Here is a 15156-nt window from a genome sequence, read left to right on the forward strand (position 1 = left end):
CCCTTCTGTGAGAAGGTTGGCAAGCTTCCACGTGTGTCAGAGAAGCTTGCCTCCTCTCAAGATGCAAACGCCCCAGAGCCCAAGGAGGCGTCTACCTTCTTAAAGGTTTTATGACATTCATTTTCATTTATTTTTCTTTTTTCTTTTAGGTTTTATGACCTCAATTACACCCAAAAAACCTGAACTTTGAACATTCAGTGAATTTTCTGTGGTCTGAAGTTTTCTTTGGGGTTTGGAAGGCTTTTGAGCTACAATGAAAACAGGCAAAACAGTGAAACAGTGACATCTGCTGGCAAATCCCATTGACATAATTTGGATTTGCAGGATCTTACATCACAATCTGCCAGCAAATCAGAGCACCTGTTTGAGCCAGCAAACCCCCAGATCACAGAAAATCTACTGAATGTTAAAAGTTCATGTTTTTTGGGTGCAATTGAGATTAGAAAACCTAAAAAAAATAAGAACAATTCCAAAACTTTTTTTTAATGTCACAATCCCTTTAATGTCTATGGTTACATTTTGTCCCAAAGTGCTACAAAACAACCAGCTCTTCTAATTGTATCTACGGTGCTGTTGTGTCCGTGTGTTACAGCTCGGGTTAGGCCACTCCAACCCAATAAAGGAGCCCACCTTGGTGACGACACTCCAGGGGAAAAGCATCACACAGATATCTGCTGGACGGTGCCACAGCTCAGCATGGACCACCCCCTCTACCTCCACTAAAGCCTCAGGTACATCTCAATCTCTCTCTCTCGCTCTCTGACATCCTGTACAGTTTCCCAAAAAGTGGGTCGGGGGTCTCGGGACCTATTTTAATTTTTTTAATCAGTATTTGAATAGTTTATCAGTAGTAAACTATTTAAAAAAATCAAATTAATTTAATAATAAATACATACAAATCTAAGAAATCAAAAATGTCTGTCAAAAACAACACTGGTCCAGGTTACACATTCAGTAGTATATAGTACTGTATCTAATATGGTCTGTCCTGTCCAGGTGGCTCCATCAGTTTCCAGCTGGGCCTTCCACAGGCCGTCCCTCCCCAGTACAACACTCTGAAAGACTGCGACCCCGATGCCCTCAACATGCGTCTCAGAGTGCTCTACCACTTTTCTGATCTCATGTACAAGTCCTGGAGGCTGCTCAACCTAGACCCCAAGAGTCAGGTACAAGAAAGAACAACTCCCAGTATGAAAAGCCGTTTGTCTTCCTACGGATTGAAGCTACGATCCGCCAATGTCTCGAGAGGGGAAGAGAATACACTCTGCACTCTCAGTAGTAGTAGGAGTCTTGTTTTGTTTAATAATGTTGAAGATCCGCAGCAGCAGTCAAGCCAGACAAACGCGTTTCGGCGCGCAGGCCTGCACGCCGAAAGAGTGCAGATTTTATTCTCTTTCTATACGTTTTCCCTGAATCTGCACCCAGCACACGCCTGAGTTGTTCACTGAGTTGAGCGTGCCTCTCCCCCTGAAGTGAAATGTAGAACATTGGACTACTACAGTAGGCAGTGCATCGAGTGTTCAATTCGAGGCAGCGTTTGCTTCAAATAACTGGATTGACACCAGGGTCTAATTCTAATAGAAGAGTAGGGAGACCACAGCCAACCATTGCAGATGTACTAGTAGTGATATTGTATTAACATACTCTACCGTAGAGATTGGTTAAAATAACGTTTTACTCATTAAAATCCTGGATTGTTGCTTTAAAATCCCTGTGGTCCTCCCTGTAATCCTTCTCTGTGCCTCGTCTGTCCTTGGTGTCCTCCCTCCCTCCCTGCCAGGGGTCAGCATCACGCTACAACTCAGGCCCCGCAGCGATCATCCAGGGCCCGCTGAGAGGGCTCCTGTCCCCCAAGGTCAACACTCTGCCTCTGGTGCGCTCCATCGGCAGGACCATGACCCAGGGCAAGACCTACGGCCCCCAAATCACCGTCAAGAGGATCTCCAGCAGGTACAATGACAGTTCTGTTGGTACTCAGTTTGGCAGGGTGATTACTGTATATCCTAGAACACACATAGTCGCTGAGGGGGTTCAAGGTGGTCCAGCTAAATGATGGAGAGTTGGTAACCAAATGGACCTTTACAGATTTTTAACTCTTGGGACTCTGGAGTGTAAAATGAAACCATTTTACACATTAAGAAGTCTATACAATTAGAGAATGTGGAAGAATTGTTATTTTAATCAACGTTTGCCTGTTGTCTCTCCTAAACCAACATCAATACAACATGGAATTGTACAAAATGTGCTATATAATATTTGATTTGATCTTCAGTAGTAAGAAAGGGTCTGTGAAATGTTTGAGTGTTCACAATTGACACATAATAAGAAAAGTTGTATTGTAATAGAATCATACTGGTTTTTGACCCATCAGATTAAAGACAGATTAAAAACGGTGTCTGCTTGACAATTATGGTCACGTTCCACGGTGTGTTCCCTTGAACGTCTACAGAGGGCGCTCCAGCAAACCGATCTTTGTTCAGATCGCCAAGCAGGTGGTCAACCTGAACCCTCAGGAGCTGCGGCTTCCGTCACGAGCTTGGAAGGTGAAGTTGATCGGAGAGGGGGCCGATGACGCTGGAGGTGTCTTTGATGACACCATCACAGAGATGTGTCAGGTACGAGAAGCAGTGTTGAGCAGTTCAAATTCATATCTATTCGTGGCCCATTTTGCCCATTCGATGCTGGGTTATTCAGCATTTTTGCCATCCCATCTGAAAAGATTTTGTTCCAGAGACCCCCCCCTCCCCATATTGAGAAGTGTCTCACAAAATGTAATTTGTCAACACCTTTCTATAAAGCGTTTCTACAATGTGATGCCTTGTGAACAAGTTCACTGAATCCAGGGTTGACATAGATCACATGCTATGTGTCTGTCTGTCTGTCTCCCCCCCCCCCCCCCAGGAGATCCAATCTGGTGTGGTAGACCTTCTCATCCACACTCCAAACACCTTCACTGACGTGGGCAGCAACACAGACAGGTACACATTAACACTGAAAGCAGAAAAAGACAGCGTTCTGTTAAAATGTGCTCTTAGGGACAAAAGCATTCCAAGGCAGTCTTCTCAACACAAAAAGCTTTTAATGATGAAACAGGCTAGTTCATCCTTGAACAAAAACACTGTTTCGGCCTCAAATGTCCTTCTCCAAGGTCTTCTTCAAGGCTTTCTTATGGGACTCGGGGCATTTGAGGCCAGCGTTCCGCCAGGGATGAACTAGCCTGTTTTATTAAAACTTCTAACGTTGAGAAGAGTGCCTGGGAATAATTTTCTTTTTCTACTGTATATAAAACACTGATCACATCAGCCTCATCCACTGTGCATTCACCCCACGCACAACAACAGGAACTAAGACGTAGCCTGATGGTCCTAAATACAGCCATGCAATGAAATAAATAGACCCGCCTCTAACATGTTTTCTGTTTTGGCAGGTTCCTGCTGAACCCAGCGGCTTTTTCAGAGGACCACATGGTCCAATTCCGCTTCCTGGGTATTCTGATGGCCGTGGCGGTCCGCACCAAAAAGCCCCTGGACCTGCACCTGGCCCCTTGGGTGTGGAAGCAGCTCTGCTCCATCCCCCTGTCTGGAACAGACCTAGAGGAGGTGGACCTGCTCACCTTCCGCTCCTTGCACGGCATACTTCACCTGGACAACAGTGAAATCACCGAGGACAATTTCCCTGTGGTGAGATGTCGTCTCATATTGCTTTAATTGAATTTAGCGTGATGTATACTTTGTGGTTAACACTTAGACGGCAGGATAAATTAATCGTAATCCCCATTTGACTGCCGTTGTTCTTCACTAACCTTTAAAGAATCACCTGGTTCAAATGACCATTAATATGCAATGTCCTGTCCAAACCAACAAATGAAACCAAATGTTTTCTTCTCTGCTTTCCCCCATACTCGTTCGTAGATGATCCCATTGGACTCGTTCATGGCCCACAGTGCTGATGGAAAGCTGGTTCCTGTAGTTCCTGGAGGTCACAATGTCTCCCTGACCTTTGCCAACAGGACTGAATATGTGGAAAGGGCTCTAGAGTTTAGGCTGCACGAAATGGACTCTCAGGTCAGTGGATTTACTGTAGAGGTTCCACCATGTTTAACGTACTTCCAAAGTGTGTACATTGTTTAAATCAAAGATGCATGGTTTTCATATGGTCAATATATGAACTTTGGCTAAAGGCATGTGTTTAATCCACCACCACTTATCAGTCCCTCCCTCCCGGCATCTGAAACACAATCTGTCATGGAAGCTGGCTACAACTGAAACATACTTCCTCTTCCTCTTCAAAATAAGAGCTACTTGTAATGATTAGTCAACACTATAGTTTTATTTCTTAAGTGAACTTACAGGATGTGTAGATAGACATTTCTAGCACCCGGAGAGATAATGCTTTGAATGGGACCGACGGCGTGAAGGTCTCCTGTCACAGCAGCCTACCTGTAGGCTACAGTACTGTTACGGACTGTACCTGTAGGCTACAGTACTACGGACTGTCACTGCCTGCAAGGATGTACTTTGTTTGGCCGCCACGCCATTTCTTGTAAGCTTTTTAGTTCAGAAGTGGGTCCTCCGTGCAGGCGTGCACTGTAGGCTACCAGTGGCGCCGCCAGTGGGCTGCTACCCAATTGGCCCACCAGTGGGCCCCTACCCAATTGGCCCACCAGTGGCCTGCTACCCAATTGGCCCACCAGTGGGCTGCTACCCAATTGGCCCACCAGTGGGCCCCTACCCAATTGGCCCACCAGTGGCCTGCTACCCAATTGGCCCACCAGTGGGCTGCTACCCAATTGGCCCACCAGTGGGCTGCTACCCAATTGGCCCACCAGTGGCCCGCTACCCAATTGGCCCACCAGTGGCCCGCTACCCAATTGGCCCACCAGTGGCCTGCTACCCAATTGGCCCACCAGTGGGCCGCTACCCAATTAGGCAGCCAGCGTTCCTCCGGGTGACTAAAATAAAAATGTGCTTGTCAAAATGGCCACTGTCCTCCAAGGTGTCGGCAGTCAGAGAGGGCATGTCCACCATCATCCCGCTGCCCCTCCTCTCCCTGCTGACGGCGCGGCAGCTGGAGCAGCTGGTCTGCGGTCTGCCCGAGGTCTCCGTGGAGATGCTGAAGAGGCTGGTGCGCTACCGCGACATCACCGAGAGCCACCAGCTCATTGGCTGGCTGTGGGAGAGCCTGGAGGAGTTCACCAATGAGGAGCGGGTGCTCTTCCTGCGCTTCGTGTCGGGCCGGTCCCGGCTGCCCACCAACGCGGCCGACATCACCCAGAAGCTCCAGATCATCAAGGTCGACAGGGTAAGGCAGTGTCGACTAGTACTATGACCAAACATGTTACAGGGTAAGGCAGTGTCGACTAGTACTATGACCAAACATGTTACAGGGTAAGGCAGTGTCGACTAGTACTATGACCAAACATGCTCGTCGACCACCTTTTTTCACTGACGAAAACGCAATGAACACTAAGCTATGATGAATGATGACTAAGTATGTACTAAATATGTTGACAATTTCATCGACAAATAAAAACTAGACTAAAATGTTAGGAAGGGACTAGTGGACAAGAGATCCAGTTTTTAAAGGGACACTTCACCCTTTTTGCAAAAAGATATATGTTAATGACGTTTAGAAGCTTTAGATCACTTTCCTGGGGGTATTTATGTGTGTAATATGTGGTTTTAGTTATTTTAGATTGTAGCAGTGAGCCTGTTGTCTCTGATGTCATGGACACTGGTCTCACTACCTTCCTGGACTACAATTTCCATAATTCTTTGGTGCACTGCTCCTCCTTGCGGATAGGGGTAGAGCTGTCTTACTGAGACAACATGTAGTCCAGGAAGGAAGTGAGCCCAGTGTCCATGACATCAGAGACAACAGGCTCACTGCTACAATCTAAAATATCTAAAACCACATATTACATACATAAAGCCCCCCAGGAAAGTGTTCTAAAGCTTCTAAACGTCATTAACATATATTTTTTTGCAAAAAGGGTGAAGTGTCCCTTTAAGTAAATGACAAAAGTCAATTTACACTTGGTGGCATGCTGAAAATGGCAGATCTACAAGCACACACACACAAATCGGCCATTATGGTGTCATCAAGGCCCGCAACAATACATTTTAGTCGACTAAATCAACTGTAGATTTAGTCGACTAAATTCTTATATTTTGTCAACTAAAACTAACACTAAAGCATTTCAGATAACTAAAATACAACTCAAACTAAATCAAGTTTTAAGGTCATTACACACTGGCGAATTAGCGACGCGATATATTCGTGCGAATATATCGCATTTTAAAAAAACCAATTGAAGTCCATGCAAGCTTCCACATCAGTGGCGAATGTGCGAATGTGCGAAAATGCGACCGTTTTCGCTTTTATTTGTTCGCTCTGGTGTCGTATTTTGCAGAGATTCGCAGGCGAACTGCAATATGCAATATTTCGCATTTTCAGATCGCTTATTCGCATCGCGTCGCTAATTCGCCAGTGTGTAATGACCTTAAGACTATGACTAAACTAAAAGCATAATTTGCTGCTAAAGTCAACACTGAGGGTAAGTATTCTCTAAATCCCAAAACACCGGACCGGGACCTGTTTTTGGGTCACACGACCATTTTGTATGGGTCACAGGTAAATATGTGAAGAAAGGGGGAATGTCCGCGCACGATAGCTGCTCTCCCTTTTTCTTCACTTGATTATTTTTGGGTCCGGCACCGTGTTTAAAGAAACTGTGGGCATGTGCATAATATCCTACCTCTTTTTTCACGAGTAAATATCCCTTTATTACTTTACTCGCGGCGCATCTGCATATTTTCAGCATGCGTCACCACCACCGCACCCACGGACCCATGGAGCGCGGGTCCCATGAGTATAAATCAGGCTTTAACCCATTTAGACCTGAGGACACATCTGTGTCACCTTATAGCTTTTAACCACTTTAACCCTTATTTTAGATGTTGAAAAATAGCTGTGCCGCGCTACAAGCTTGTAGATCTGCTATTTTTGAAAAATCGTGAAAATGTGGCACAACTCTTTGAATAATTATGTATTCTTTCAAAGCAAACGTTTTTTCAACTCATATCCTTGCTTCTGGGGTCGTTGACATGAAATAGTTTGAGCACCACTGACGTAGAAACACTGTCGTGATTTCGAAGACATTTCGTAGAGTCTGGTCTCGGGTCTTAATGGGTCGAGCCTCTCTCTTCTTTTCCCCTTTCCTCCTCTCCTCTCCTCTCTCCTGGACCAGCCGATCAACGGTCTTCCCACAGCGCAGACCTGCTTCTTCCTGCTGCGTCTGCCTCCGTACACCAGCCAGGCGGTCCTCGCCGAGCGCCTGCGCTACTCCATCCACAACTGTCCCTCCATCGACATGGACAATTACATGTTGTCACACAACACGGACGCGGCGGACAGCTCCGACACAGAGTACTGACACAGCCAATCACGCTGGCCGATGAATGTATGTACGAGTGTGTGTGTGTGTGTGTGTGTGTGTGCGTGTGTGCTGTATGTATGTCTTATGATGTCATGCACATTATTATGCACTGAACAGATTATTATTTGCCAAACCTGTACTGTAGGCGTACTATTTTTGGGTTATGTAATATGTTTTCTTGTTTTATTGTCCACTGTAAATGTGTTGTGATGCAGTGCTTGCTCCCTAACATTATAGGAATAATTATAGAAAGAGATTTGTTTTTTTTGTAAATATATTGTCCAAATGGCGACAACGTATCACTTTGAAAATATTTAAGATGGGGGGGGGGGGGGGGGGGGGGAAGATTTATTAAACTGTCTTGGAAAGTCATTGTAAAATAAAACTTGATTATATATAAGCCGTGTGGTGTGGATTTAGTTTATATTTCTGTAGAGAGTGTTTCCAGTAACTGTGTGTGCTATTAAACTTAGATGGTATATTTGTGGCGAATGATCCGGCCAGAATAGTGGTACTGCGGTTCAAGTGCTGTAGCTCCTCCAAATCAGCTACATGTTAGATATGTAGTGTTGTTGTTCTGTTTGTTTGTTTCATTTCAGAAACCCATTTGCCCATAGCAATAATTACATGAAAGAGCAATAGTGCACACCAACTATTTGCATTTTCCAAGCCATTTTAATCCACCCTAATTCAATCCTCCTGAGTGTAATGTTGTCCTGAGTCAGCGGCACAGCTGAAGGTATGCGTCTGCCATTTGTCTGAGGAAGTGAGAAGTGCTTCGGCTTGTGACCTTATTACCATCTGTTTCCCTCTGTGTTGAAGGGGATTCAGCCTGCAGTCAGCAGCCTTGCAGCATGAGAGGGAGGGGGAATCTTCACAAGGGCTCGCGCCGAATATAAATAGTAGCCTACCGTCCATCTATCAACATAATTAGTACACAAATTTAGAAAAGGCCAAAGGAGGGGGGGAAATGTGCCAGGGTTTTCTGTTGCAAGTATGATTACTGCTGAACTGGAATGCTTGTGGTCTACTTGTCATCCTGTGTGTGGTGCACACAGGTGCATGCTCAGGTGTAGGCTACTGTATCATGGGCAACTAACTCTAACACACATGCACATGGATAACAATAGACACATATTTCTCATGAAGATGTGCCCTTGGGGGTTGTCTACTAAAATAACAGCACACCCATATTTAGCTGTTAATGCATTGTTTAACAAGACTAGGTTAAATAGTATATGGTTGGACGTGTATAAAACACTGGAGAGTGTTTAATTTTAAACAACGGATACGGTAAGTGGTGATGTGGCCTGGCCAGCGGTAACAAGAAAGGTTACCTTTTTAGGTTCCTGGGCACCTAGGAAGAGTGGGGCCAGTAGGCAAACGTGGGCACCTGGAAGAGAAGAGTGGGGCCAGTAGGCAAACGTGGGCACCTGGAAGAGAAGAGTGGTCACCCAAACATAGTGGGCACCCTCCCTAGCGCCCACCTGTCCTGTATTTGGGCTGGTGCCCAGTCCGGCCAATGGTGCAACTTCATCAATGTCAACATCAGTTATGTCCAACTTTTAATGTTTGGTTAAATGTAAAATAAGTAGCTAAAATGTTACATTTGTAGCATGACAAACTCAATATTTTACTACATTATGTAAATGAAGAGTTGCTATAATAAATGCGGCAATCATCACCAGGCACATTCAAAATACCCTTCAGCAGTTTAATTTGTCAATACCGGTATACTGTATGTGCAATTGTTAATCGAATGTCCTCTCACATTGCAGTATTTTCTCCCTGTGTTTGAAATAACAGCAAGGAAGGAAAGAGGTCTGTGTGGAGATGTATTTGGTGAAGGTAGTAGTAGTCACAGTTTGTACTGAGACAAAAGATTTCAGCCTTGATCAACAGGGAAAATGTTGTGCAATGAATTGAAAGAAGAATGGCCTTAGCAGCTGATGAGATGAAGTGTCATCTTCCCATTACTGTACCTGGTGGTAACTGGAGCAGATTTGTAGTACTGTACACTATAGGTGTACAGTATGCAACTTGCATTCACCTACTGTAGATATAAATACATACACAAACATGCATACTTGCACAAGCACACAGGCCCACACATGCGTGGATAGATGCAAACGTAAGCTAGAATGCCACTTGCATTTCACAAAATGAGGAAACGTTTTAGGTCATGTAAAAAAAATATATAATGATGAGGCGCCCACTGGCCTAGTGGTCCAGGCACATTCCACATTGTAGGCTCTGGCATGACAGCACGTTGCGTGTTCGAGTCCCATTCATGACAGCACGTTGCGTGTTCGAGTCCCATTCATAACAGCACGTTGCGTGTTCGAGTCCCATTCATGACAGCACGTTGCGTGTTCGAGTCCCATTCATGACAGCACGTTGCGTGTTCGAGTCCCATTCATGACAGCACGTTGCGTGTTCGAGTCCCATTCATGACAGCACGTTGCGTGTTCGAGTCCCATTCATGACAGCACGTTGCGTGTTCGAGTCCCATTCATGACAGCACGTTGCGTGTTCGAGTCCCATTCATGACAGCGCGTTGCGTGTTCGAGTCCCATTCATGACAGCACGTTGCGTGTTCGAGTCCCATTCATGGCCACCTTTGCTGCATGTCTCATCTCTCTCCCTCTTTCCTGTCATTCTTCACTTGTATCTATCAATAAAGGCAGAAAAAACAAAAACATCATAATTATTTTTTAAATAATAATCATAATGCTGCATTATGACCTCAGACTCAGAGAAACCTTTTTGTCTTTGAATCCACTTACAATTTATTTGGCAACAGTCATCAGCATAAAGCTTGTATGCTTCAATGACAAATTGTCACGTTGTAAGCAACACATTTTTGCCAAAGCATGATTTAAGCTTAAGGTAGTGTTAAGGCCATATTATTACTAATAACATCTACTCCTATGTTCATTCATATGAACAGGGGGGATAGAGGAAAGACCAATGATGTCCTCCTGCATTGCAGGGGTCTACTGTGGCTTAGGATAAATGGACACAGGGGAGTACTGAGGTAGCCGTGAAGGTCACATGTAATCCCTTTGAAACTGGAATATAATTCCTTTGGTTGATTTTGGTCTTTTCCTAACATACAGTGTACAGTCAGTAGCCTACAGTGTATATATCACAGCCATCACACTGTGTACAGGATTTCCTGTGATCCTGTTTCAAATGGCTGAAGACGTGATACAATATTTGACACTATAATCACCTTAACCACGACTGAATTGGCAACAATGCACTATAAATTAAGCATAGCATAGGCCTAGAGGCTTTTTTAGAGTATTCACCTGTAATTACCAGTTTGAAAATGGGTCACATATCACAAATGGAACCACATCTTTTCATTCAGTCAGCCAAGAAATTTAAATTGATTTTTTTCGCAAAGAGAGATTTAACATTCGGTGTTGTTTATTGCCTAAAAGCTGTGGCATGACCTTCAATACACTGCGTTTTTGCCTATTATAACTCATTAGATGCACCTGTTACAAGACTGAGAGCACTGAGTCATTTACTGATGACTGACTGTGAGACACGCTTTGATTTGAAAGCACAGACCATCAATTATGCAGGCATGGCAATAAATGTAATACTTGCTATTCCCACAGGGGGGCACTAAGGTTGCTGCAATTTGATGCAGTACTTCTGTAGCACTACATTGAACACAATGTGATCATGTTGTCGTTTCATTTAACCATACAATTAGCCTACAGAAAGTTGAACATCTGTGTGTGTGTGTGTGTGTGTGTGTGTGTGTGTGTGTGTGTGTGTGTGTGTGTGTGTGTGTGTGTGTGTGTGTGTGTGTGTGTGTGTGTGTGTGTGTGTGTGTGTGTGTGTGTGTGTGTGTGTGTGTGTGTGTGTGTGTGTGTGTGTGTGTGTGACATGAGAGAGAGAGAGCATGCATTGTTTTGACCTCAAAGTCTGCTCTATTAATCTGCTCTGTTTTCTATCACTGCCTCCCTTGTTCTTTCACACTAGGGACTAGGCTGCTACACTCATCATGGATGGGTCAGTTGGTTTGGTCTTATTTGACCAAGACTTTGTTAGTTTATTATGACATCTTTTATGCTTATTTCCATGCTCATCTCTTATAAAATCTAGATATACGGTAAGCCTAGCCCTTATGATATCTTAGCAGCATAAAAACGGTTCTCAACCTCATCAACCTGGAAAGGCTGGTCTCTGCATGATTGTAATTGTATGCAGCAAGCACAATTTTACAGACGTGTCCATTAAACTCCATTTATTCCTAGACTACAAAATAAAATAACGACACACTAAAATGTCTTAAAAAAGGACAAGGTTTCATGGAGGAGTATAAACAATATCACCAGCAATAATTGTATTAGACATTTTAGACATATTACACAAAATTGAACACCTACATTTACAAATGTAAAGAACGCTCCACCATTACACATAATTTACAAAGAATAAAGATATACAGTAAGTGGAACTAAAACATTCTGTCATAATCAGCCATTCACTATCTCATTTCTCTAAATGTAATACTCCGATTTAAAGGAAAGAACAACTATGAATTAATCCATGTAATATTGTAATTTAACAAGACCTGGACTCTTTAAAGTTTAAACCCTTGAACGCTTAGGACCAATTTCAGCACCCAGCCACACATGCATCAATCATTCCCAAGAATTATCAAAGAAAAGCTTGTTGTAATTTGTAATTGTAATTGTAAGTGCTCATTTCCCAAAATGTCAAATGGCAGTGATCCCACAATACACATGTATACACATCAAATGTGTTGAGTTTTCATAATGTGAAAACGTTTACTCATGTGAAAAAACATTTATTGTTGTCTTCTAATGCATAAATCAATGTAACCATTTAAACTGTACTTAATTGACCGCTGTCCCCTAGGGCTCTATACTTGACCCACTCCTTTTTCCCTCTATACACCAATTCTTATAACTAAGTACATTTTTGCCTAATGTAAACTCTAACCACACCCACAAGAGGTTCAGCTGGTCATGATTTGCATTAGCAAATAAATATGTCTAGTGAAAACCAAGAAGTACACACCAAACACCACACAAAAGGTTTATTTATGACACTATACTAAAAAAGCATCCATTCCCAAGATACTAGAGCCTGCTCCAGCATTCCAAATACAGTAGACCTCCACACAGGCGCCTATGTACTGTAAGTAGGTAACCTGTGCTAGGCTTGTCCCAAGTTCAACCCAGGTGGATAGCAAGCTAAATGAAAAGTGTTCTTCTAGCAGCCATTGCCCCTCTTAACTTCTGCTCTAGATGGCTCCATGTCCTTTATATTGGCTTTGTTATGCATGGACATAGAAGGTTTCCACCCAACAGCAACGCTATTGTGTTCATGACTTGTAAACAACTGTGACGTTCTCGTGATAAACGGCACCTGTCTCAGGCATTGAGTTGTAATCATGATTAGATCAAGATGATATTTGCTGAGTGTGTGACCTAATTCCATATAGCACACGGATAATCAAGTCTCACACAACATTGTGTAATGAGAAATATTAATCACACTCCCTGCAAATTGAATTCCCAGCAAATGTTAGATGCCAGGCCATTTTTATCACATATTTTATGCTAAGGGATAATAAATATCACTGATGTTGGTTCACGCAATCTCATTTTATTCTCTTGTTTTCATATTGTCTGTGTTCCATCTCATATGTCCATGTTTTACCCTTCCATTTTGGACAGACTTAAATAAAATGCAATTATCATGATGGAGAAACCATTAGAATGATAAGAAATGTTTTCTGAGAATCTCCAGAGGCATAAATGAGATTAAACTGGATGTATTAGAAATTGTAGATATTTTAGATTCAACATTGGTAGAAACAAAGAGGCTGTGAGAGGAACGTGTGTTAGTTTGAGTTAGAAAACAAGAAAGCCACGCTATACTCACCTGAATTAATGTCCTGAATAATTGAATATACACACCCACGCATGTGCGTGCACGCATGCACACACACACACACACACACACACACACCCACACACACACACACACACACACACACACACAGGCTCATCATCATGCTCCTCATGTAATCATTGCGGGCTATGGTGCATACAGGCAGAACTGAAAGGTCACAGGTCGAAGCAGTAGGCTTCAACTTCTCTGTTTCACTATTCAACCTTGACCAGAAGCTAGACCCAAGCTTACATTATGAAATGACTGGAATTTGGGGGGGGGGGGGGGGTGTTGTAGGGTTGGATCAGACTTTGAAGATATGGGAGTGCCATACCTTTGGTTGCTTTGTAGGCCAAAGCATTGTTTGTTTTGTATTCTGTGCGGGCAGCAACCGGGAGCCAATGGAAGGAGCGGAGAAGGGGGGAGATGTGAGAATGTTGGCTGGTTGAAGACCAAGCAATAAGCATGCTGCCAGCCTGTCACATTCTGATATTTACAAGCGTTTGCTACAAACTGTACAACCCTACTCGACCTAAGGGTCTGCTATGCTCCATTGACACCAGCAATAACCTGTTCTCCAAACTGTATACTGTATAGTATCCTTGAAATATCACTTACCTGCAGTAAGTTAAAGGTTCTGTAAGGGATTTATATGTGTGTGTGTGTGTGTGTGTGTGTGTGTGTGCGTGCGTGCGTGCGTGCGTGCGTGTGCGCGTGTGCGTGTGTGTGTGTGCGCGAAAAGAGACAGACAAACACAGAAAGAGAGACAAAAAGTAGAATATGACTGTCATGACTCATGGGGCAACCCGTACCCTACAGTAAGGAGGAACTTTGCATGCACACACTGCACAGCTGCTCCCCAATGCATTCAACATCAAGGTGTATATTGACAGACACTGTGGGGAAATGTGATTATTTGTGGGGTCACCTGTCTCTCCTCTGCAGTGCTGGCAATCCTGTTGATTGGAATGGGCCACGCACTGTAGAGGAGGAGGGGTGTATGTTGTGTTTATATCATTCTTTTGGCTTTATTATCATCTGTGAATGAATTGGTGCCTGGAGAACATTATGGAATATATTCTACTTTGATATGTCTTGATGTAATTGTGTAAACTATAAAGAAACCTATGGGCCTTAATAACCTTGGTTAAGTTACCGGTATAAGAGTTACCAATTAGCAATCAGGTGATGGTTTGCCTCACCTGCTTTAGGCTGCTTAAAAGGCATGCTACAGGTGTTGGTGTAGGCATTTCAGTCCTTGCTATAGGGAGAGCTAAATGCTATAGCATTTGTATTTATAAGGTTTTCCCTGTTTATAGTTTCTTAAGTTCCTAGTTTGTTTCATTTTCTTTAGTTGTCAAGTGTTTGTCTGTTATTTGGAGTGTTGTTTTGGTCAGTCTTATTTATTTTTGAACTATTATTTTGCCCGGGCTACACTAGCTGTGAATTAACCTGCACTGGAGAGGTAAATAAAATACAAAAAGAAACCTGCATTTTTGGACTGGTCAACTTTTTGGAGCCTTGTCATTGTAGAGGCCAACTCTACATAGAGGCTACAATGACACTTAAGAACGTGGCTAAAACATTACACTGTAAAATAAATATTTTTTACCACCAATGACTGAGAGACATATTGACGTTTTGTCTCTGGTAGGCCAGACAGCCGAAGGCCAGAGACTTGCACCTGTCCGTCCATCCGTGTGTCTGTGAGCAGCTAATCAGGGACTCAGGGAATTTGCTTTTGGCTAAATACATAAATCTCTGGCACTGAT

The 15156-nt window shown here is 43.4% G+C and overlaps 1 protein-coding gene across 5 annotated transcripts in view; it reads left to right on the forward strand.

Moving 5' to 3' along the window:
- LOC310878703 (putative E3 ubiquitin-protein ligase HERC1) overlaps nucleotides 1–7756 on the forward strand; it is an 84326-nt gene extending 76570 nt beyond the window's left edge. For all 5 annotated transcript variants that reach the window (XM_083793067.1, XM_083793068.1, XM_083793064.1 and 2 more), the window contains exons 73-81: nucleotides 593–731; nucleotides 997–1166; nucleotides 1781–1950; nucleotides 2450–2615; nucleotides 2902–2978; nucleotides 3428–3680; nucleotides 3912–4064; nucleotides 4996–5301; nucleotides 7250–7756. In XM_083793067.1, the coding sequence (XP_083649193.1) occupies nucleotides 593–731; nucleotides 997–1166; nucleotides 1781–1950; nucleotides 2450–2615; nucleotides 2902–2978; nucleotides 3428–3680; nucleotides 3912–4064; nucleotides 4996–5301; nucleotides 7250–7435 (1620 nt within the window). In that variant the 3' untranslated portion in view covers nucleotides 7436–7756. The remainder of the gene's footprint in view (nucleotides 1–592; nucleotides 732–996; nucleotides 1167–1780; nucleotides 1951–2449; nucleotides 2616–2901; nucleotides 2979–3427; nucleotides 3681–3911; nucleotides 4065–4995; nucleotides 5302–7249) is intronic.
- Nucleotides 7757–15156: the final 7400 nt, after the last annotated feature.

The sequence above is a fragment of the Protomyctophum parallelum genome, assembly GCF_964188405.1.
Source record: "Protomyctophum parallelum genome assembly, chromosome: 21".
Taxonomy (NCBI): domain Eukaryota; kingdom Metazoa; phylum Chordata; class Actinopteri; order Myctophiformes; family Myctophidae; genus Protomyctophum; species Protomyctophum parallelum.